This window comes from Lasioglossum baleicum, chromosome 7 (assembly GCF_051020765.1).
Source record: "Lasioglossum baleicum chromosome 7, iyLasBale1, whole genome shotgun sequence".
In the NCBI taxonomy this organism is placed as follows: Eukaryota; Metazoa; Arthropoda; class Insecta; order Hymenoptera; family Halictidae; genus Lasioglossum; species Lasioglossum baleicum.
In genome coordinates this window covers 17476639-17498905 of record NC_134935.1, presented here as the reverse complement: position 1 = coordinate 17498905, position 22267 = coordinate 17476639, and the positions used below count along the sequence as shown (strand labels likewise).

Below are 22267 nucleotides of genomic sequence, written 5' to 3'. Positions count from 1 at the left end.
GAGCTTTTTGATTTCGAGTGATACTTGTGATACTTTTTTCGGAAGAAGTTCGCCAGCTCAGTCGGTTGTCGAGGATCCGTTATCCGTAAATTAGAACACTGGTGGTCTTTGGGTTATACTTGATAGATATGTATATTTCAATAGTAATGAACAGTCGTCTATGTACAGAAACAGCATGAAATGCTGTTGGCGGCGCGACGGTGTGTCGAGTTTACAGTGTTGGCTGTACCGTTGATTCGGCGGTCGATCGCGGATCGGCGGTATCCGGCGCGATTATAAGGGTGGATTTATAGTGGAGCAGCGAGGTGAGCTGTGCGGTGAAAAAAAAGAAAAACAAAGAAAATACATATGTACTTTTTCATTAGTGTGTGTCGAAATGTTGTCACGAATGTTGGTTTCTTTTCACCGCGCCGCGCCGCTATCATCGATGCTCGTAGCTCCACTATTAGTTGGACATCGACAAATTTACCCAAAATGGAATTCGTTCAAAGCTAGTCATTCCGAAAAGATTCGCTCTGCTCATCGCTTAGATGTTGAATCCTCCAATTATTCAAATGAAAAATGACATATAGCTCTTCGTCAGGCACAGTTCTCCCACGTTCTTAAAACATAGTACGTTCGTAAACGCGTGCACGTTTTATGGAAATTATATAGCCAGGAACAATTTGAGCCAGCTAGACCGAGCAAATAACGCTACTGTGTGCCATAGCGAATCAGAGGACGTGGAACAAACCGAGAACGTTGAAACACTTGGCACGATGCTGTAGGACGATTGTTGGGTGCGAAGCGTAGGTCAATAATTAAGCACTTGTGTACTCGTGTACGAGCCGAGTTCCGTGGAAATATCACCGTGATTTGTGGCCGAACGAGGAAACTTTCCAGGGGAATGCTTTAACCCTTTCATTGCGAAAAGTGTATATGAAGCTGAGTCACTTAACATTTTCATCTGAAATATCTCTATCGTTTTTAGTGACGGGAGAAAATGTCTAGGGGAACAGATATTTGCTTTAGTTTGACAATTATTATAATGGAGAAGACCGAATGAAGAAGATCTTGGAAACATTAACTGAAGAAATATTACACAACATTTATCGCAGTGATTTATAATAAATTTGTAGACTGTAATATAGTATTTCTCGATCGAAGCGCTTCCTTTGAACATTTGCATTCTAAGATCGCACATTGCACATGCAACAATCTAATTTTTAACCGCAAAGGTCAGACGGAGATTGAAATGCAAAGTGGCCATCAATCGGAAAAACGCAGCTGCACGCGTTGCAAGCAGCCATTGTTTCTCTCGGCTCGCAGCAGCTCGCAGCAGCTCGTAGCCCTTCCGAGCATGGGTCCGGACCCATCGAAGGAGCAACGAGACCGTTTGTCTCTGTATCGCTGTATCGAAACGTGTGCTGCGAACCGGAGAGGAGAAGAGAGGAGAACGGGATCCTGATACGCTAACCGTACGGGTATCCTTGCTGTCCTAACTGACGCGCTTTAAAAGAACGAGCAGACCGTGGCATTCGCTTCACGGAAACAAATGGGATACGTCCGGGGCAGCTAGATCGGGGGAACGAGGAGCAGCAGAAAAACCAATGAGGCAGACGGGAAATATTTGCGTAATCCTGGCCCGAACCAATCCAAGGGACAACGAATGGTACCGGGTATCAGCGTTTCATTTAACTCGATCGCTCGAATATCGAGGAGTTACCCGCTCGAGGCTCGAAGACGGTCTATAAAAAGGACTACACGCGATCCGGAGATTTATTGGCTCCTGGACGGAGTCGAATCGCAGACCCTTTTCTCTGCTTTTTGCATTATTCCCAATCCCATGCGAATTCTCGCGAGGGCACTCGGGCCTCGAAATGGCCTGAGTGTGGTAAAAAGTTTCTCTTGTCAGAGTAGAGACATAAAAAAGAGGTTTACACAGGCAGATAGTCCAATACTTGGGCTACAATGCACTATTTTTATTTTTCAAATTCGTTGATTTTTAATGCTGTTATACAATTTTTAATATGTGTGCCATTTCTTCTTCTTTTCCACAATTCCAAAAAAATTTCTCGGGTGCATTGTCTGCAATAAATATCGATCCTTACATTTATTACTCGTGGATTCCCCTTACACTTTCTGCACAGCATCCGTTCAGCCATTCCCCGGCAGTGAATTAGAAAACAGCAAGTTAAGAAGGAAGTTTTATAGCGGCAACAAGACCGCGAATAAACGTCTTAACCACCCGGAAACGAGGAAATACGGACAGATATATCAATTTCGAGTTTGGAATGTTTTTCCGCGGTGCACGGCAAGTTTTCGCGAGCAAAACTGGAAACGAATGGCACAGCAGGAGGGGACAGGGAACAATGTCAAGGGAGAGAGTTCGTAGCCGGGAAAAGTAAAAGACGAGAAGGGAAAGAGGCCGTCGCTGAGTTACGGGTACGTCGGAATCGTTTACGAGGCCGTAAAATTCCACATTATTCATCGAGCGCAGTCACTCTCTCTCCTCGGTTCCTTCGTAGAAATTACCCGCGAACGAATTTTGCATCCTTCTCCCGAGGAACCTGCTCTCTCTTGTCCAAGCAAAATTGCATGGCAGGTGGTGCGTCGTGACGGTAATCTGTAATATGGTAACCCGAACCAGGCATCGGTAACAAAGCTTTCTTTGCGTGAACGCCACCGTTTCGCGCGTCGTCGTCGCTAGACCGGCAAATGCCCAGGAATAGAGCTGCCCGGAAAGCTGGTTTTCAAACGGCTGAGAATACGCTCTTCTGATTTATGCTACGCACACTTGCTGGTGAAACGGCTACTCTACAATGCTGGATTTTTCGTAGCTGCTATCGGTACGGAATTATAAGCGCAATACTATTTCTAGACAGCCTGTCCAATGCACGAATTATTTTATTTCCCATCAGGCGGAAATGAAATGGTGCGAAATCTTGGAATTAAATCGTCGGGCAAAGGGTGAGCGATATTCGTCGAAATATTTTTATCGATTTTGCTGCTCTAATTTTCCCGATAGAAAATCGCAGCGTAAACATCGACAGCAAGGTGAAAGGACTTTTTCGTGGCAGCGTCGTGGGACGATGGTGGAATGAAGGGTCGTTCGGTAGGTGGTTCGTGGGTCGTGACCGATAATAGCGACAAGCCTCGTATATCCTGGCGTTTCTTCCGCGCGTTGCCGGCTGTCGCCATAACTTTATCTCGCTTTACGAGGATCTTCGGCGGACGGCAGTGCGCCAGGAGCGTGACTCGCGACGCGATCGACGGCCATTCTCTTCCGTCCCGGGAACAATACACCGATAACCCGCCACGATCCTCCCATCCACGATTTTATCGCGATCGAGAGTCACCCGTTCGAGCTGCTTCCGACTCGATCCCCGATGATATTCGCGACGAGAATTCTCGCCTCGATGCTGGCTGCTTCGAATTAGCACAGGGGATAACTCAAAGGGACGAAATGCATTATCTCCTCCGCGCTATCGCGACTCACGGAGTCTTATCGCTTTCCTTTCTGCACATTCCGTGGTTTACATTGTCTTTCTCAGAAATACAAAAATTCTTAGATCTTTCTATACCTTGTTTTGTGTCAGTCGTAATATCACTGTCTCCGCTCGCAGCTCTGCGAACATCTCCATTATAAATCAATCGAATGCGCATCAACGCTTCTCGTTCGCCTCTGATCATTACCGTGAACTCTAGCATAAACGTACCCGTCACAGAACCTCTCTAAACAGCACGGTAGACATCCCAACATTCGTGAATTGATTACAAAGCAGCGCATCCACCAAAAACCCACCGAAGCAACTCCCTCCAGTCCATCTCGACGCGTCCGTAAGAAATGCTTTCACGATCCGTCCGGAGAACTTGCACCGCGAAATGCATCGGTATATCTGCGCACAGGCGCGTGTGGAACGTGTGCATCTGCTCTGGGTCGCGTCCCACGAGGCGACGATCCATCGGTCGTTCTTTGAAAGGCGTCGATACTGCAACTTTTCCGGGAAACTTGCTAACCAAAAGAATTGACAAAGGCGGACGACGCGGATCCGAACTGTTTCGAGACTGGTTCCGATATCTGTTCGAGATGGTATCTAGATGCCAAGCAAATATCCAGGGCCCAAGCCCGAGGGAGAGGCGATCCGACGACACGTTCCCGGAATCGGGTTCGCGCGTCGATACCCGTCGCGATTTCAAACATGTTTGTCTCTGGCGTGCACGTCAATTCGCCGTCTTTTCTCACTGATGTGCAAGAGTGTGGTGGCACACGCACACATCGCTAGATCCGCATATACGTATATGAAATTACAAGGTTTACAAGAGTACAAAAAATGAGAACATTGCAATGAGGAGTTCCGAAGCGGTCAATTGTGATTCCTAAAAGACAAATCTACGTCTGTCCGGTGCCCAAAATGCATATTTTTGCGTTATCGAGGAATAATTTGTAATATTCGGCAGATAGCGCCTGTTACGAGGCATCCGAAGCAAGCATGATATCACAACATGGTCGCCACTGACAGATTTATCGTACGAATCGAAAAAATCGCTCTGCATCGACATAGCCAGGACATGTACAAAGGCGGTGGTGCGTATTTTTAGTTGATTAATTAATTATTTAAACACGAAAAATGGGTTGGAAATAAATACAGCACCTCGAGGTTCCGAAATTTTGCACTAGAGCACCACCGTCTCTTTCCTAAACTGCACGTTACAAATGTTCCAATAGAATATCCCGCGGATTTGCGTGTGAGGTTTGCAGGATCTTTTAGAGGAGACGTTGCTGAAAATGTTCCACTTTGTTAGAGCACGACACTATATAACACTTTTAACTTATCCCTTGTCAAAGGTGAAAAACTTTGACGGTATTCCTTAGTTGACTAAGTATTTTCTTTTTATAACAAATTATGAACATTAATGTTTAGTTCCTGGTGCGTTCTCAACATAGATATACATTCCTCATACAAAAAAAAATTAGGCACTTAATCTTCAGTAGGTTTTCCAGGGCACAGGAAAAAGTTTGATCTTTGAACGCTTATTGTAACGAGAGTTGTTAATAACTTTAATTAATATTATCATTTTTGAATGTAATGGACATTTAAGAAACATTGTACATTCGTTAAAAATCGATATGAAGACTTCGATCTTTTAGCTTATGAACAGCTAGCGCGTCGATTTGGCCTACTGTAGCGCCGGTTTCCTGCCGGTGAAGTTTCGCAGGGAATCATGTTGCTGATTCCCGGGTCCGCTCGAGGAAAATTGAAAGCAAGCCCCGCGAAGGATAACTGCTTCATCGTGCGCGAGACAAAAGGTGCACAGAGCGAACAGGATCGCAGGAAAAGAAGCAAAGAGAACAGATATGACGGATGTTCCAGTCTCTATGGACGTTGCAGCTGCGCCGCTCAGCTAAGTATGTAATATCGTTCTACCAGTCCCGGGGAAAAATTCTTCCGAGAATCTCCGTGGACCCATAATCTGGCTCAGAGCACATCGTGCAATGCTCCTGCTCGCGGATCGAGTTCGAGTGGCGGCTTGTTTGATCTCCGCTGCGAATTAATGCTGTTATGTTTCACGCGGAAAATTGAAATGAGTTTCTATAAAGAGGCGGGAGGATTTTATTCACTTAACTTCTTCAATCTGGTCGAATGCAATGATTAAGAGAAGCTCTTCGAACGAAAGGAATATTTCTAAGATAGTTTATCTCAATGTTGGAGAATGAATGTTGAGAAGTGTCAAGAAGCCCGGTAGCCCGCTAAAATCGGCTGTCCATCGAGCTGTAATTGATATCGAGAGGAACGAGTTATCGCGAGGATTTCCCGAGTGTTTCTCTAGCTTCCCGTGAAAACGTTCAAATCGAGAAGTTCGGCGAGTTGCTCGTCCGTCATGGAGATTCCTCGGAATCTGGATCACGGCGCGGGAGCGCTTGGCGAAAGTAAAGCCCTCGGAAAATTCTGCGAGTGGAAAAGATGAAAGCCGATGGTTGGGTCGTGGATCGGGAAACTGTGTGTTAAGTAAATCTCGGCGGGTCGCGGAGGATTTCTAAGTAACACGAACAAACTCCGCCTCGATTCTTCGGTTCGTGCGGTGGGAGGAGATACCCACAACCAACCAAGATTAACCATTATGATGTTAAAAGGGTATTGCCAAAATGTTCAGACATTTTAATATTTTCTACACAGCCAGGGACAAAACGATAAGCCAATATTTTTTACCCGAAACAATTCTAAGAGTGTCTGTAATTTTTTTTTTTAGAAATGAAGGTGAACTTCGATCTTCTAAATGGAATGCTATGTAGCTTTTAACAGCGTGTGCCAAAACGAATTCATATTCGTATCGGACACAATGATCTTCAAGGCCACACAAGATCACAAATGGAAAAAAGTGTTGAATTTAGAAAATTCAAGGTCACCTTTATTTCTAACAAAATAATGCAGATAAAAAACACATGACAATGACATTAATGGGCGACAGTGACGTAGGACAGTCATACATAGTAGGACAGTTTCTCGGTGGTGCCCGAAGGGTTAAGATTCCGACCCAAAGCAATTAGAGAAAACGCCCGATGAAAGCGCGACCGCGAACAACGCCGGCTTCGGGATAGAAAAGTGTGTGCAACATCGCGATGAAAGGGTCGGGTACTCGCGGCCCGGCCCGGCCCGACTCGACTCGGCTCGGTAAAAGAGGCTTCGCGTTCTAAAGGCTTCACTGTGGAAAAAAGTAAACGGAACGAGAAAAAGAAAACACGCCGATGCGAGCTCTCGATCCACGCACGGATGCTGATTGCTCCGCGTTGTAGGCACCGCGTCGTTGCTTTTCCTTCTTGATGCGCAGTCCTCGACGTCGCGTCGTGATTGGAGACTATCCCTGCCTGTTAGGCGAGTCCGCATTGACACGGGAGAACAACGAGACACTCTAATCTGTCTTATAGTTACTTGGCTAGACTAGCTTTACGTTTCTCGAAATTATGTTTGTTGAATTTTCTACTATATTATTTTACATTCGTTCTACTAATCCTTGTCACGTACACCTAAACTCCTCAAATAAAAAATTAACTGTCCAAAGATCACAAACAATATCGAAGTTACGCCATCTTCGATTTGGCAATATCCGGAAGCCGCAGGCGCCGCGCCAGTTCGATGAAGGGTGGTCCGCATCGTGCACAGCGAAATTTTGGTAAAAATCTGGTTGTTCAGTGTGTAGCTTTCCCCCGGGAGAGAGGGAGGGGGTGGGGAGCTCTCGAAATCAGGAATGGCGGTGTGTACACGTGTAGAGCCACAGTATGCGGTGGTCGAGCGAGGTTATTGTATCGGAGAACCGGAAGTCGCCGGGTGTATTCGGTTCGACGAGCAGAGAGAAGACGACAACACAAGATCCGGGGAGAGAGGACACGTTGATTACAGCCCAGCGAGAAATATCTTGACTTTTGTGACTCTGTCTGGTGATATCGGTAGAGCAGCCAGCCGCGGCTGTAGTCGTATATGTATTCGAGTCACGCGTACGATTCCCCGACGTCCCCGATATTCCTGGTTCGAGCGTATCCTGTCCGGCGGGTCCTGTTGAACGTGTTCCGATCACCGAGGTCCTCGGCATTCTCTCCTCTAACGCCCCCACGTTTCGCATTCTGCTATCCTCAAAGACGTTCCGTTCCGTCCCGTTTCAGGTTCCTTCTCTCTCTCTCTCGTTACATCCCTCTCTTGCTCTCTCTCTCTCTAGCCAAAGGGAGATTGCGTAATCAACGCGCGTCTCTGCCTCGAAATTGAATCCCAATTGTACTTTCCGGAACCATCAAGCTACTTCGCAACTGGAGCAGGTCAGCGACCCGCGAATCTTAGGATTTCGATGGAAACCAGACATTACTTCGATTATGTTCCTGCCCATATCCGTTTTATCGGAATCAATATTAAATAGTATTACAAATATGTTTTATTATGCTAGAAATTGCTTGCGTCGGATCCGAGAATATCAAAAGTTGGAAACGATTTTCGATCTTTAATTAAAAAGAACAGTATTGCAAATATTTCTGATGGCTAACAGCGCTGGAAATGTTAAAAGCTTGATCTGCTAGCGTCGGATCTGGGAATATCAAAATTGGAAACGATTTTCGATCTCTAATTAAAGCGTCAAGTTTATAAATATTTTTGATGACACAAATTGTCTGAAATTAAAATTAAAAGCTTCATTTGCTTGCCCCGGATACGAGAGCATCGAAATTCGAAATGATTTCGAATGCCAGCTTTTTTTTCAATCAGAAAGAGACAATTTTTTTCTTCCAGTTTTCGTGTCTCGCACATAACTAACGACGCGATCTTCGCTTCGCCGACTCGTCTAATTAGCGTGTACACTTTAGCAACTCCGGTATTAATTATGACGATTTCCGCGAAGTAGTTTCCCTACGGCCTCCTTTTACATCTAGTAAGTTTTTCCCAAGGTACAAATTAGGTTTTAATCTAGTTTGACATTTGGTAAACCTGCCCACTAACTTTTAAGTAAATCCGTCCTGAACTTTAAGGGCTGTTTTCATCCCTCGCATCCTCTTTCATTTCCCGTTTGCTATTTTAATTGCAAGTTTAACGTAATTTAATTTAGATGAATATTCTGCTTCTCGTAAGTTTTTCAGTCTCCGCAACGCTTTTGTGCAGCCGTGGAATTTTCTAATTTAAGACAAATAGGATATCCTGATTGCGGTAAACATTTCTTGTATATTATTGCATGGATAATTTGTACATTTTTACGATTAAGTTCTACAACTTTTTAAGTTTTAATCTAATATACGTATTCAACATAAATTCCTGGGGTAATAATCAATATGTTGCCGATATTTTACTTGAACACGTTTTTGTACGTTCCGAACGAGTAAACGAAAACGAATGAAAATCACGTAACAATTTTTCCCACTCAAGTCTCGTCTCTCTGTTTATCTGCGAAGCTGGGAGAGAGCTGTTCAAAGGGCCATTACCGTTGCGAAATTTCCTTCCACATGTATTTTCCGAAAAATCAAGATCCTCTTCTTGGCGCCTCACGCCGTTATCATTCCAGATACGGAAAAGTCTGGAACGTCCAATGTTCGTCTCGCGGGGTTCACGAAGGAGCCGAGAAATTCAATTGAGAATTATAAATTATGCTCGGGGGGAGAGAGAAAGGGGAATTTACATTCGTAGCTGCACACTCGAGCTCGAGCCCGGAAAGAAGAATGTCCGATAACGGGGAGGGAGGACGGAGACAAGGTTTCCTTTGTCGTTCGTCTCGCGGAGAAATAATACCTCTCCGTTTTCCACGTGGCAAACGTCCTGTCGAAGATGATCGAGCTCGCGAGACGTAACCTATACCTATCCCCCGATCCTTTTCAACTAGCACCGTTGCATAAGATAAGAAAAAGGGAACAGTGGCTGGCTGCGAACCGAGCACAAGACGAACGAGCTTTCTGGGGCGGAAAAATATGGCAGCTGGACCCGTCCGCGGATCTTTACCTCGCAGATCCCTTTCGCCGCGATCGGCGTCGACCTTGCGATCCCTATATCTTCGGGTTGTCCGTGCGAAATGATCCGAAAGACTCGAAACTGCCCCCCGGTATTCAGCGAATCCTTGAGCCATCTATTCAGGTTTCAAAGAATAATGTATAAAAATATGTCCGTCACATTTTTCTGTTTAAAATGAGTCCAAGCACGATACGATTCGCATCATATTTAATGGTTTAATCTCACGGTTTAGTAGAATCTCTAGTATCCGAACCAATGCCTGAATTTTTCGTCATCCTGTTTCATGTGCACACGATTCGTTGTATCAATCAGTATAAATTTAATTGAGGACTCTAGCTAGATAATTATTCTTTTATCTATACTGATGTTACACCGATTAGTTCGGAAAACAGAGGTGCTATTCAATCGTGGATTAAACGAGCAAATGTGACTCGAATTACGTCGTGTTTGGTCTCGTTTCAATCAGAAAACTGTCACGAATATGTTCATAAATATTTCATAACAAAATCATTAAAAATTTGATTTTCTTGCTATTCTTTTTTTTATGTATGCATAAAATGGAAACAAATGATGTAGGATAGTGTTGCAACCTTCCGCCAAGAAAATGCAGGTTCACAAGTATGGTGTCTTGAACTGGTGTCTAATTCTTTTTCTCTTCTACTTCCTCCCACGTTCGTCCACGTTCCTGCACGTTCGTCCACGTTGGTTCTTCCCAAGCAAAGTTTGAACGCTGACCAGTTACGAAAACACGACGCGGCTCATTAACCGCGGAGGATCGTCCACGGGAATTTTAAAGCGAGCTGTTTTCCCAAGGAAACTGGCTGGATTGATCGTTCGAGCGACTTGAGCAACTCTCTCTCTCTCTCTCTCTCTCTCTCTCTCTCTCTCTCTCTCTCTCTCTCTCTCTCTCTCTCTCTCTCTCTCTCTCTCTCTGTTTCGTTGACAACGCGAACAAATGAACAAGCTTCGCGGCCCTCGAGCGTGCAGCACGTTTATCTTGTTTACAGCGTTCTTGAAGCAAACCTATGGATGCGAAAGAGTTGTTGCAACGAATAAAGAGTTGTGTATGTATGTATGTACCTGCACTCGGCTGGATCGATCGGTGCCGGCCCCCGGATCGGCATTGTTCGGTCTCGTAAACGCGACATGACACAGGGAATCGAAACGCGGATACATTCTTCTTCCGGGCGCGGGCGGCGCTGGGAAGCCTTGAAATAATGCGGAAAAAATTGCTGATCGATCGGCGACCGTCCCGAGAGACATTTAAGCGGGGCGGGAGAGACCACGTTTATGACAATAAGTTCACGTTTCAGCCACCCTGTCGATAGGATCGCCGTGTAGACAGAGAACTGAAACAGACACGGCGGAATCCGCGCGATTTGAACCGCGCGGACCTTATTTACGTTAACGTCTACGTGTTCGTTCACACGTGTCCGCGCGGTCGAACAATCAGGAACAAAAATCGCACGGTCGAAAACCTAATCGTCACGAGTAGAATATTAAAATAAGTCACAGTGCCAGGGGCTCGAGGAAGGAAATGTAATTTTTTCAAGTACGTTGAAACACAATACTTTACCGCTGGAGGGGCATCGCAACGATGCACCGATCGCAAAGTCTCGCAGCGTTTCGCGATACGCGGCGAAATCGAGCACTGTACGCCGGCGTTCGCCGAGTTATTCTTGAAAGTTAATACCCGACGTGTTTGTTCTTCCCCGTGCATATTGAAACCGTGAGTTTCCCTCGCGAAATCCCGAGGGTTCTTCGGGAAGGAGCAGTCTCGAGAGAGAGAGGGAGTGGGAAGAAGAAGAAGAGAGAGATGGAGGGAGAGGGGAGGGTCGAGGGGGCACGATGGCACGATAGAAACTTTGGGAGGGAAAGCTGCTGAGGCGTCGAGTCGGCGAACGTTAATCCGATTAGGATTTGGTTTAGATTTTGACAGGGTGCCCTGCACACCCACCTCGTCTCCCCTATCCTTCTCCTCCCTGCATTCCAGAGGAAGGGAAGGGGTGGGGGGGGGATCGTTTAATCGGCGATTACGGGAGAAATTAATTTCGTCTTATCCAGCTTTCCATTCGAGGCTGTTCCTCGTCTCGTCTATCTCGCGGTGCATCGGATCGGCGGCTATGCAGTCGGCTATGCAGGCGGCTATGCACCGGCCGTCAGTCTATGCTAGTTGGAATTCGTTGCTCCCGGAACTTTTCCGAGATACCGGAAGCCCGGCAACGGTCTCGATAACACCGAACACGTCCCACGGGACCGCCGGGAATCGACGGACTCGCGAGACCTACCGGGAATCCGCGTCGCGCAACGTTTAAGCTGCTTACCGGAGATTATGCATCCGCCGGTGCATCGGGATCCGATGCGTTCAACCCTTAAAGGAGGGTTGACGACGAAGGCATCGACGCTAAAAGACCCACCCCTCTCTCTCTCTCTCTCTCCTCATCTTTCGCCCCACTCTGTCTCTCCTGTTTTAAGCTTCTTAACAGCAATTACTTTGAGTCGAGGGAAAAAGAACGGGTGCAAGTCCGGCATCAAACGGTTCGCCGAGCTTTGCTCTCAACGAGAACCGAATCACCGTTGCGACGAACATTTTTCGCGGAAATTGTTCACGGTTTTGTTCCCGGCAGCCCTTTGTACCGGAAATGCGCGCGCCCCTGCCAAGAAAATATTGGGAGAATTATGCTCGGGCGTAATCGCCGCGGTTGCTTCGAAAATTCAGCTGACGTTCGACTCGGGGAAAAATTAAAGAGGGTCTCTAATGACGCAGGCTTTCAAGAGAAAAAATGCGCCAGTTCGGTTTCGGTTGATGGACTGGTAGAATATTCGGGAATTGACTGTGGGTCTTTATCTTCCTTTTATTTAACCCTTTGACACAGTAGGGGCTGGTTTTATTTCATCCAGGGTTATCAAAGTCGGAATTTAATACTCAGAAGACGGATGGCTTTGTACACGGTGTTTCTTTGCTTATTGGTTAATCCAGCGCAGCACTGAACGATACGGCGGCGTTGCCCTATGATTTGCGAAATAAAGAAGCCCGTCTGCCGCGTATTGTCGCAGACAGTATGCACTCGAAAGTTGCCGGTTCGCTTCTCCGTTCGATACAGGAAAGTTTCTGTCTGGCTGGAGCGGGCTCGATTGGCCTCGGCCACTCGTCGAACTTTCCGCGGAGTTCGATTGGCCGGTACATTATTGAGGCTCGAATCATGATTTCTTTAGGAGGCCGGGAAAACCGCATGTCCGTGAAAGTAATCTACCTCGGGCTATCCGTCCACGGCCTCGGAAACTTCCGCTTCGCTCAGTCTTATTTCGAAACAAGCCGCGCGGCGCGGCGGCGGTTGTCTCCCGTTCGGAGACGCTAAAACGCGACTCCATTACCAGCTCCTCGAGAACTATACTCCCGAATGGGGGGCTAAGTTACGCCGGGCGATACATTATTCGGCTGCGCGATAAATAATTCGTGGGGCCGCTGTCGGGCTCGGAGAAAAAGCGGCGCGTAGCAAAACGGAGCGCAGCGTGTTGTTAAGCCGCGGTAAATTTCGTCCGAGGACGAATCCCCATTTCCGACTTGCTCCCGCTCTCTATCTCCCGCACCCCTGTCTCGTTCCGAAAGTATTTTCCCCAATATAAGATAGAGTCTTACCCGGGGCATGCACCGATTCAATTTTGACGCCGTGTCGGGTCGCGCCGAAGTCGCCCCGCGCGCCAGGTCTTTTCAATTTTCCGAAATAGACCATACCACACGGCGATAGCTGCGCTGGAATTTTCTGGGCCAAGGGGTGGCAATTTCGGAATCGGGATACACGTCCGAACAGAAATACGATACACCGATCCACGACACACGATTCGCCGAAGGAACTCTATTCATTTTTCTAATTGAGGGTAGATCGTTCTGTATTGGATCTGGTAGATGATTGCACACTATACAGGGCGAGGCACCTGACTTGATCACCTCGAATAACTTCGAAATTATGCGTTGTACACAAAACTTATTTCTACAGATGTTACATGACATCACGGACATGATTTCTTTATAATTTCCATCAATGTCAAAGTCAAGTTCTATTTCTCTGTTATCGTTGTTTAGTAATTAGAGAAAATACATGACAGATGTATCTAGATAGGGACGTAATAGATATGAATTGTCTATTTTTTCTCGCAAGGAGTTACGAAGGGGATGAGGGAAAGGATTGATAGTGGCGCGACGTCTGAGGTTCGCGGTATCGACAGAGGATCCCTTTGTTCCCGTTCCACGTTTCGGGGCAGATTTTAGGTACGTCTTAAAGTTTCTTGGGGGGTACTCGTTGGAGCGGAATCGACAGTCGAGGCGCTTAACTCAGTTTAATAGTCGATCGATGAGTAAATTGGGTTAGGGGTTTCCTGAAAGGACTTTGGGCTTCTGCCCGGTTTCGAGGGTACGGAGCGCGGTTCTCCTTAAACAGAGACCACGATACTGGTTCGATTCTATTAGAAGACAAGAGCAACGTCCTCTGGGTCCGTCTTAGACTTTCGGCAAAGTATCCGGAGAAGCCTGCCAGGAGTTTCGGCCCTCGCCGATACGCGAAACCTGATACGCCTGTGTCTTCCATGCGAGTTATACTCTTCTCTTTCTCCCTCACCCTCTCTCTCTCTCTTTCTGGCGTTCAATTCCTGAGGAACCGGTCAATTGTTCTACAAGAAGTTAGCCAGCCCTCTGTTGCGAAATTTGGAAAATTCGAAATTTCAGTCTAGACTTATAAACCCAGACCATTCTTACAACTATATAGTTTATAACGTTTAGGATTATTCACTGCTTTAGTTATCAATTTTTTAAACATACTTTTTAGTTCCTCTTTTGTTTCTAATGTAACTGTTGTTCATTTCATTTAATTGTCAAGAACCAAGTAATTGAAAGACAATTTTTATACACTGGGTCAAAACAGATCATCGAGATCAGATAATCAAACTGGGTCATCATATTTTCCACTGAAATCAAGGAAAAGAGACAGAAACAAAATTGAAACGTACACTATAGTATGCATAATCGGGAATAATAGTTAAATACGATGAACATTGTAGTAATTATACGGGTCTAATTTTACGGAGAGTGAAACAGCAAATGGAGGATCTTTTTGAAGCGAAAGCGATTCGGTCAGCTCTCGCACAGTTGGTGATCGAGGTCATGAATCGTTGTCCGAAGTCTCCGGTTGATCAATCTTTCGGCCAGCGAATAAAGTTTGGCTGTAATCATTGGCACGGGGGTTCGAACAATCGAGAGCTGGCCCGGTAGATCCGATGGGACGGGTATTCGACGTCGTTCGGCAAACTGATCGACCGCAAAACGCGTCGTTCTCGTCGCACAATCGTTTCCGAATTCGAGCTTCCAATCAACGATCTTGCTTGAAACCGACCACCGATACGTCCCTACGATCTCTCTCTCTCACACACACTCTCTCTTTATCTTCCTCTCTCTCTCTCTCTCTCTGAATCCCCAATAGTAGTCTCTCCCGATTTCCAGAGCGATCTATCGGAGCACCGCAATGTCCAGAAACTGCGACAAGTTTCCAGGTAGTTTCGCGTGAAACTGGCAAAGTTCGACGAGTAGGGGAAAATAGGCGGATCGTGTTTTTAAATTTCAATGGTTCCAGTTCGCCTCCTCTACCCCGCGTACCCCTCCAAATCACTGAGCTTTGTCTCGCAAAGATTCCCACTGCCCCACTTCGATTTTACTGAACTTTTCTGCAATCATAGTAGTCTCAAATAATGTAGATGGAACATTGACCGTCGCTATTCGGTAGTTTGAAAACATACTGAATCGAAGTTGCAGGCCAGTTTCACAATTTTGCTGTGGTGTCACATCGCGCAAGGTACAGCATGAAAGAGGACAGAGTACTTAGAAGCTCGATTGAATGTTGGATTCAGGTACTTTGCCAATGTAGCAAAGTTCTGCGGAACAGTCGCGCGGGATTGGAACTGATGTGGGTGCCCATGGACTTACCGATAACTGTAAAGTTGACCTTGAGATTCCTGGTCGGCGTGTTACGGAAATCGACTCTGCACCTGTAAACTCCCTCGTCGGTCTGCTGCAGGTCTCGGATCGTCAGCTGAGCAGGTGAACTCGCTTTGAACGAGGCTCGGTCGCCCCAGAAGTTCGGCGCGCTCCACAACTTCGCTTTGCCGAACTGTTTATTCCTAGCGTCGTAGCTGAAAAGTAAACAAAAATAATCACTTCAATGGTGGAACTTATCGCCCCCCTTAATTTGTTGCATCTTCAGTTTATAATCGAATCTTTCGCTGAACGCTTTGGGCGTTGATTGCAAGCCGCTTTTATTGGATCGCAATGATTTTCTACGAGTCACAACTGAATCGCTCAAATTAACACACTTTTTCTTCGCATATATTTTACCTTCTCTATTTAATTTAATGATGCTTTCGGCGCTACCCTTTCGATCACTTAGTTTTTTCAAAGGAAAAATTTGCTATAATAACTTTAGTAATGTAGTATTTAATAATGTAAATTGAGCATTGAAAAACTGATTTGTACACGCTGCTGGTTAAGAACGTTCTTAACCAGCATTTTTCCTTTGAAAAAGGTTCAAAACTGAACCGAAACGTTAGGAAAGAACAAAAGTATATTGCAAAATTGCTAGATTTACTAAGTGATCGAAACGGTAGCGCCGAAAGCATTTATTAAATTAAATATTTAACATTTACTATCGATAATCGGGATTATTTCACCTTCTTTATCTGTAACCTTCAATGACCTTGAGCAATCATAGTCCCTGGATTCCTAATGAGAGGAGGGACTACCATAAAAAATAGATAGAGGAATGACGATCACGAGGTTGGCCAACGGGCCTCGTCGTCGGGTTAGGCGTCTGACGTCAGCGCGATTAGTGTTTCCGTCGGACGGAACGAGTCGTCGGAAACGGTTCGCAGGTGCACGTCGGTGCTCGGAAGGCAAGTTTACCGCACAATCCAGCGATTCATCGGGCGAAGCAATTAAAGTTTGTATGCGAGTTTGATGATCTTTGCTCCGTTTCGGGCTGTCTTCGGCTGTGTGTATGAGCACGCTCGATTACACGGGATCGCGGGTGGCTCGCGGGTCGCGGATACGTTCAATGCACCCGCCGCGCCGTGTCGGGCGGCCTCTAATTACGCGTTAAGCGAGGGGCGACGAATTGGAATGGTTTAGCAATTTTGCGTGGGATCTGCTAAATGCGAGAAGGTCGTACGACTACCCTCAGTATCGTAAAAGACTGCGGATTTTAAGAATTTCTGATAAAAATGCGAGACCAGTGGACAGTTAATAAAAATGGACCAGTGGACTATTTTTTCCAATGTTGTACGATCACCATAATCAATGACTAATCACTAGAATGCGGATTTTATGCATTTATGACAAAAATGGGCACGTACAATTTAAAACAGTGGAGGTATTAAAAAAATTTAAGGCCACCTTAATAAGATAATTAAAAGAAGAATGAAATTTTGATATGGCTCCTGTGTCTGGCAACCAATGCAAACATTTTTTATTTTGCACAAAGATCCGCAGTCTACAATTCACAATCATCTTAACCCTTTGCACTCGAATGGCGAGTCTGAGGCTTCAATAAAAATTGCCACACCATTATTCAAAACAGTTTTAATATTATTAAATTCGTCTGTTTTCTATAAATTGTGAAAAGCTCAACTGTTATATGAGAAAACTTGTTAAATTTGATGTGCACAATGTAAAAAAGATTCCATAGAATAAACATGATCTGGGTGAAAAGAAATGTCTTGATTTTCGAATTAAAATTGCTTCGAGTGCAAAGGGTTAATATTGCAATTTTTACCTAAATCAATGCACCACTTTGATTCTGTTATATTTCTGAGGCTAATCAAATTGCTAATGACCGTGTAGATAAGACTCCGTTCGATACCTCAGATAAACGATCATTCGACATCAATCACTATGACTCTGTAAGCAACGGGGGGCAAAAGTTTCCGTGGTCTAATCTCATTGAAGTATTGCGGAAACAGACATTTTCGCGGCAGCACAGTTTAGTGTAGTAACAGCAGAGAAATCGCAGGTTGAAAACCAAGTAAGGACTGGAGCGGAGACGTTGTTTGGAGGCGTGGTTCCTTGTCCGATCGTGTGGTGCAACCGGTCGAACGGCTCGCGAGAGTTTCGTCCTGCCAGCCGAGCGGAAGATTCAATCGGATTAGAACGGCTACCCTCTGCGCTGCTGGTGTTCTTCGGAAAGTCGTGGTCAGCAGAAAGTTTCGCGCGATGAAAGGCACCGGAAACGAGGAAAGGGAGAAGGAGGGATCGAGATCTGGTCAAAAGGGAGAACGAAGATCGCCGCGCGATCGCCTAGAGAACGTTTGCCACGAAAGAGGCGGTCGAGCAAACGCGAAACCGTCCCGCTCTAACTCTACACTCTATCGTGTCGGGGTCGGGAAAGTGCCCGGAAATATTTCAGTTTGTTACGTCCCACTGGGAAACGCTGCTGAATTGACTGGCACTTTTGCTTTTTGTATAAGAGATTTTACGTTGCTTCTTAAATAATACACTCGTTAATGGGTTCAAAACAGAGGACGTCCCAAAGAGGATGTGATTTGAAGCGACTTCTCCCTTTGCGAAAATGTTCTCCCCGGCTTTGTTCAGACGATCCGTGCGAAGTCTCTGTTCTCTGATTGGTCCGCCTTTTTCGTTAATAATTTTTTAACGAAGCCGCGGAGAACCTTTTGCATAAAGGAAAAGATTATTTCAAATCACCTTAGGTATCACCCTCTTTAAAGAATATTGTGATCATAAGAAAGAGCTATACAGGGTGTCTCAACTGAAGGAGGCCACCTACATATCTCCTTTATTTTTAATGGCACAAGAAAGATATTTATGGCATAATTTAGATGGTATCGGAGGAGGAATATCATAGAAGAACAATTTCTTTTGTCCAGCTATTTTTTAATAGGTCATCGTTACTTTTATCCGGAAAACTTCTGTTTTTTTAGTCCATCTTGTTAATGACTTATGCATATTCAAATGTATTTTTTCAGCCGCTATAAGATGGAATAAAAAAATTAGTTTTCTCGATAATAAAATAACGACGACCTTGAAAATACTATGAAAATATAACCGGACAAAAGAAATTGTTCTTCTATGGTATTTCTCCTTCGATAAATATTTTTCGTGCGATTAAATATAAAGGAGACATTTAGGTGGCCTCCTTCAGCTGAGACACCCTGTACAACAACTGCTGAATTTCAACCCTTAATTTTGTTACGAAAAGCTGCTTCCGAAGAGAGGGTTGCACAACTATATCAAAATAAAAGTGACAGCAATATAAAGATTGCCGAGTTTTAATGCATTTCAGAACTGTGAATAAAATCCATACACAAATTGCTGAGAATGAGTTTGAAAGCTGTTGACAAAGTTTGTCATTTCACTGCGGTCTCTTTAATAAAATAGTGCATTGTGATCAGCCTTCGAATGCAAATGGTAGGTTATCGAGGGGGAAGAATACGGAAGCAATTGAGTATAGAAGGAGGACAAAATGGGACGAATAAGATGGTGAGAGCTGTACTGAGAGAAGAGAGAAGGGTTCGAGCAGGGTAAGGTCGCAGAGCTTAATAGCAACGCCCTCCGTAATATCACGTCGCGCGCATTTCAGGGGTTAAGGGTTAGACCCGGCGATGCGTTTGTATTCGTGTCAACGATCCTGTACGGTTAAGCGGAAATGCCAAGTGGCGCACTCCCGTTGCCCGATGCAATGCGATGTGTCTGACGGCGAGTGCGCGATTACACTGGCTCCGACGTCTCATCTTCGAGTCCTTGAGGATCTACTGACTGTGTGTCACGCGAGCGCGTGCCAATTTATTTCTGACGTCGATCTGTCGATTCCATCTTCGCGATGTCGATTTTTGGATATTAAAAACGATTGATTGATAATAATTACTAGAATCCGGATTTTCATAGCCTAAATTAAAGCTGAAAGAACGCACCATACGATGGGAATCCTTCAGGTTTTCAGACAAATTTTAAATGATATTGAAAAATTGACGAATCGTTAAATCAAGGTACAGGGTGTATAAAAAGTAATGGTCATCCGTCGATGGGTGAATCCACACCTCTGGATCGGTGGACGTTTGCAAAAGAAACTTGCCGCAAAATTGTTCATACCAAAGAACATTATTTAAATTTCGTTTGTCTCGAAGCACGCGCACGATTATGTTCTGTCTCTTCGACACGGTTAGGTGGACTGTTGTAGTAGGCTTTTGTCTATCCGTATAACTCTGCACAATCAAATTTTGCAAAAATTTTAACAGCTTATATCTCGATAACTAATTGTTTCCGACATATGGTTCCTTCCAAACTTTTTCACTTCTTGCCTAGTAGAACGTGTCGATGTAAAAACGAGCTTTAACAACAATTTCTTTGATGATGACCATTACTTTTTATACTGAAAACTTTACTGAAAAATGCTAACTCCAATTTTAACCAGCTGCGTTCTGAAGCAAGATCGCGCGTTGGTGGAAGTTTTGATCACTGGGTCGATCAATTATGCTAGGGGAAAGGTACAAGAGGGATAGCAATTCGGAGGGTCTAATCGAGCGACGAAGTTCGTCCGACTTCGAGCGATAAGACGTCCGGTGGTCGATCAACGGGACGTCCCGCTCCTTTGGACGTCGCGTCGCCTGGACGGGGCCAACTTTTCGACAGGACGGAATCTTATTCGGGGGCGCGCGCAGTTCGTCCGCGGTCGTAAGACAAATTGGATCACTTTTTAACGAGCATGATGACTTCAAAGAGAGAAAGAGGGAGAGAGGCGAACAGAGAGAGAGAGAGAGAAAAGAAGCAAGGTGATTCGATCTCGACGAACTCGTCGTCGACGCGTCTCTCCCCCGAGAACAGCGTCGTCGCTCGTTTACTTTCCGCGCCGGCTGATTTACGAGAAACTAAAGAGGCATCGAGATCGCGCGACTCGCGGAAAAAGTCTTAATTACCGTGCCGTTTTTCTACGCGCCCCATCGTCGACCGGATAAAATCTGTACAAATGGCACTCGACACGCCCCAGCAGGGAAAAAACTAACGAGTCCGCGCGCGCCATTCGCTCGCGAGCTAGAATACAACGCCCGAACACCTCGTCGAACCCGGTAATCCCGGCCCAAATCAGGATTTAAAGGTCCTGGATCAATCCGAGCATCCATTCGAAAAACTTGAAAAAAGCTGCGCTGGAAATGTCTAAACGTTTGTCAACCCTTTTTCTCCCCGGAGTGACAAGTCAATTCGTTATTCGATCTCGCCGTCACAAGCTTTCTATTTTCTCGTGCATTCGAGTAGTACAACTCTTTCATTTCAATGCGTTCGGTCATCTCGATTTTATTTGTCCGCCATCACTGAACCGCGGATTTTTATTAAAAATATAAATTTTAAATATAAAATTGTCATTAGTCAAAACTTTTTGTGCGGATTTTATGCATTTATGACAAAAATAGGTACGTACAATTTAAAGCAGTGGACATGTTAAAAATATTCAAGGACACCAATGTATTAGTTTCAGTTTAATAGGATAATTAAAAGAAGAATACAATTTTTATTTGGTTCCTGTGTCCAGCAATCAATGCAAATATTTTTTATTTTGCATAAAAATCCGCAGTCTAGTGATAACTAATTAATAATATTAATGTATGTTAATCGCACAATAGTGACTGATGACTACAGATTGTAATAATTAACTAATAAGCAATAGCTAACAATTACTTAGAGCTGTGACTAGCTATTTGCCATTTAGTTATTACTAACTAGTCAAAAAGTTTTGACTAATGACTATTTTGCTATGACTAACATTCAAAAAGACTATTATGTAGTTATTTTTAATTATTCGTTGATTATTACCCAACTCTGCCTTTAAGTAATTGTTGAATCTATCTCCTTTTCACAATCGAGCTTCGAGATTAAAGAATTCAACTAATCGCTCTCTACAAGGTCCAAAGAAAGAGGACGGTGCTACCAGAGAGTTAAATATTGACAACTACAGAATAACTGCAATTTGATTTCGGCTTGTAACCTGAAAGAACAGCATTTATATTTGACAGTTTTCGTTCGAAATGCCCGATAAGGCTTTAATGAAAATGCCCGGTCTCGTTATGTGTCTAGAAGCTCTCGGAAGTCTTCGTAGGAATCGTAGGAGTATAAAAATACCGAGAAAAAGCTGAGAAGAATGATGCCGCTGCAAAGAGAACACGTATGATCGGAGTGTGTGACAAGACGCGATTATAACCGGGCGACAAGTAATTGGTTTCACCGTTGGCTTTCTCTCTCTCTTTCTCTGCTACGGACGTTTTCCGATCGCGACGCGTGTCGAGCTCTGCGAGAACAGAGTTACGCAACGACCAGGATAAATACAATTTATCTGCTCCGAGGCAGAACCGATGAGCATTTCGAACTGCCCGAGGATCCGGTGTCATTTCTCCATCAGACGCGACGGAAATTAATTCTTGTCACGCGCTCACGTTTTCTGAGAAACTTGTTCGGCGCGGTGATGGCTCCGTGAGACTTCAAAGTGGACTTTAAAAAGGCGATTCAAACGTTAGCAAGAAATAAATCAAATCGGTGCTCGAGATTGATCGTAATTAATGAGTAGACTGCGGATCTTTATGCATTTATAGGAAAATCGAGTAGATGAAATTCAAAATTGTTGGAAAATTTAAAAAATTTTTTAAATCATTACGGGAAAAAACAACATTCAATTTAGTTTCTGTTCCTTGCAATCGATGCAGACAATTTTTATTTTGCATAAAGATCCGCAGTCTATTAATGAGTCGAGATTTTGCAGGATTTTCTATGC

General features: G+C 44.8%; 1 protein-coding gene across 3 annotated transcripts in view; it reads right to left on the bottom strand.

Annotated features, from left to right (window-relative positions):
* Positions 1–22267, bottom strand: part of LOC143210516 (hemicentin-1) — a 188898-nt gene that overhangs the window by 106938 nt on the left and 59693 nt on the right. For all 3 annotated transcript variants that reach the window (XR_013009270.1, XM_076427417.1, XM_076427418.1), the window contains exon 4: positions 15430–15635. Coding sequence is in view for 2 of the 3 variants with exons in the window: in XM_076427417.1 (XP_076283532.1) it covers positions 15430–15635 (206 nt within the window). In the remaining variant the exon portion in view is untranslated. The remainder of the gene's footprint in view (positions 1–15429; positions 15636–22267) is intronic.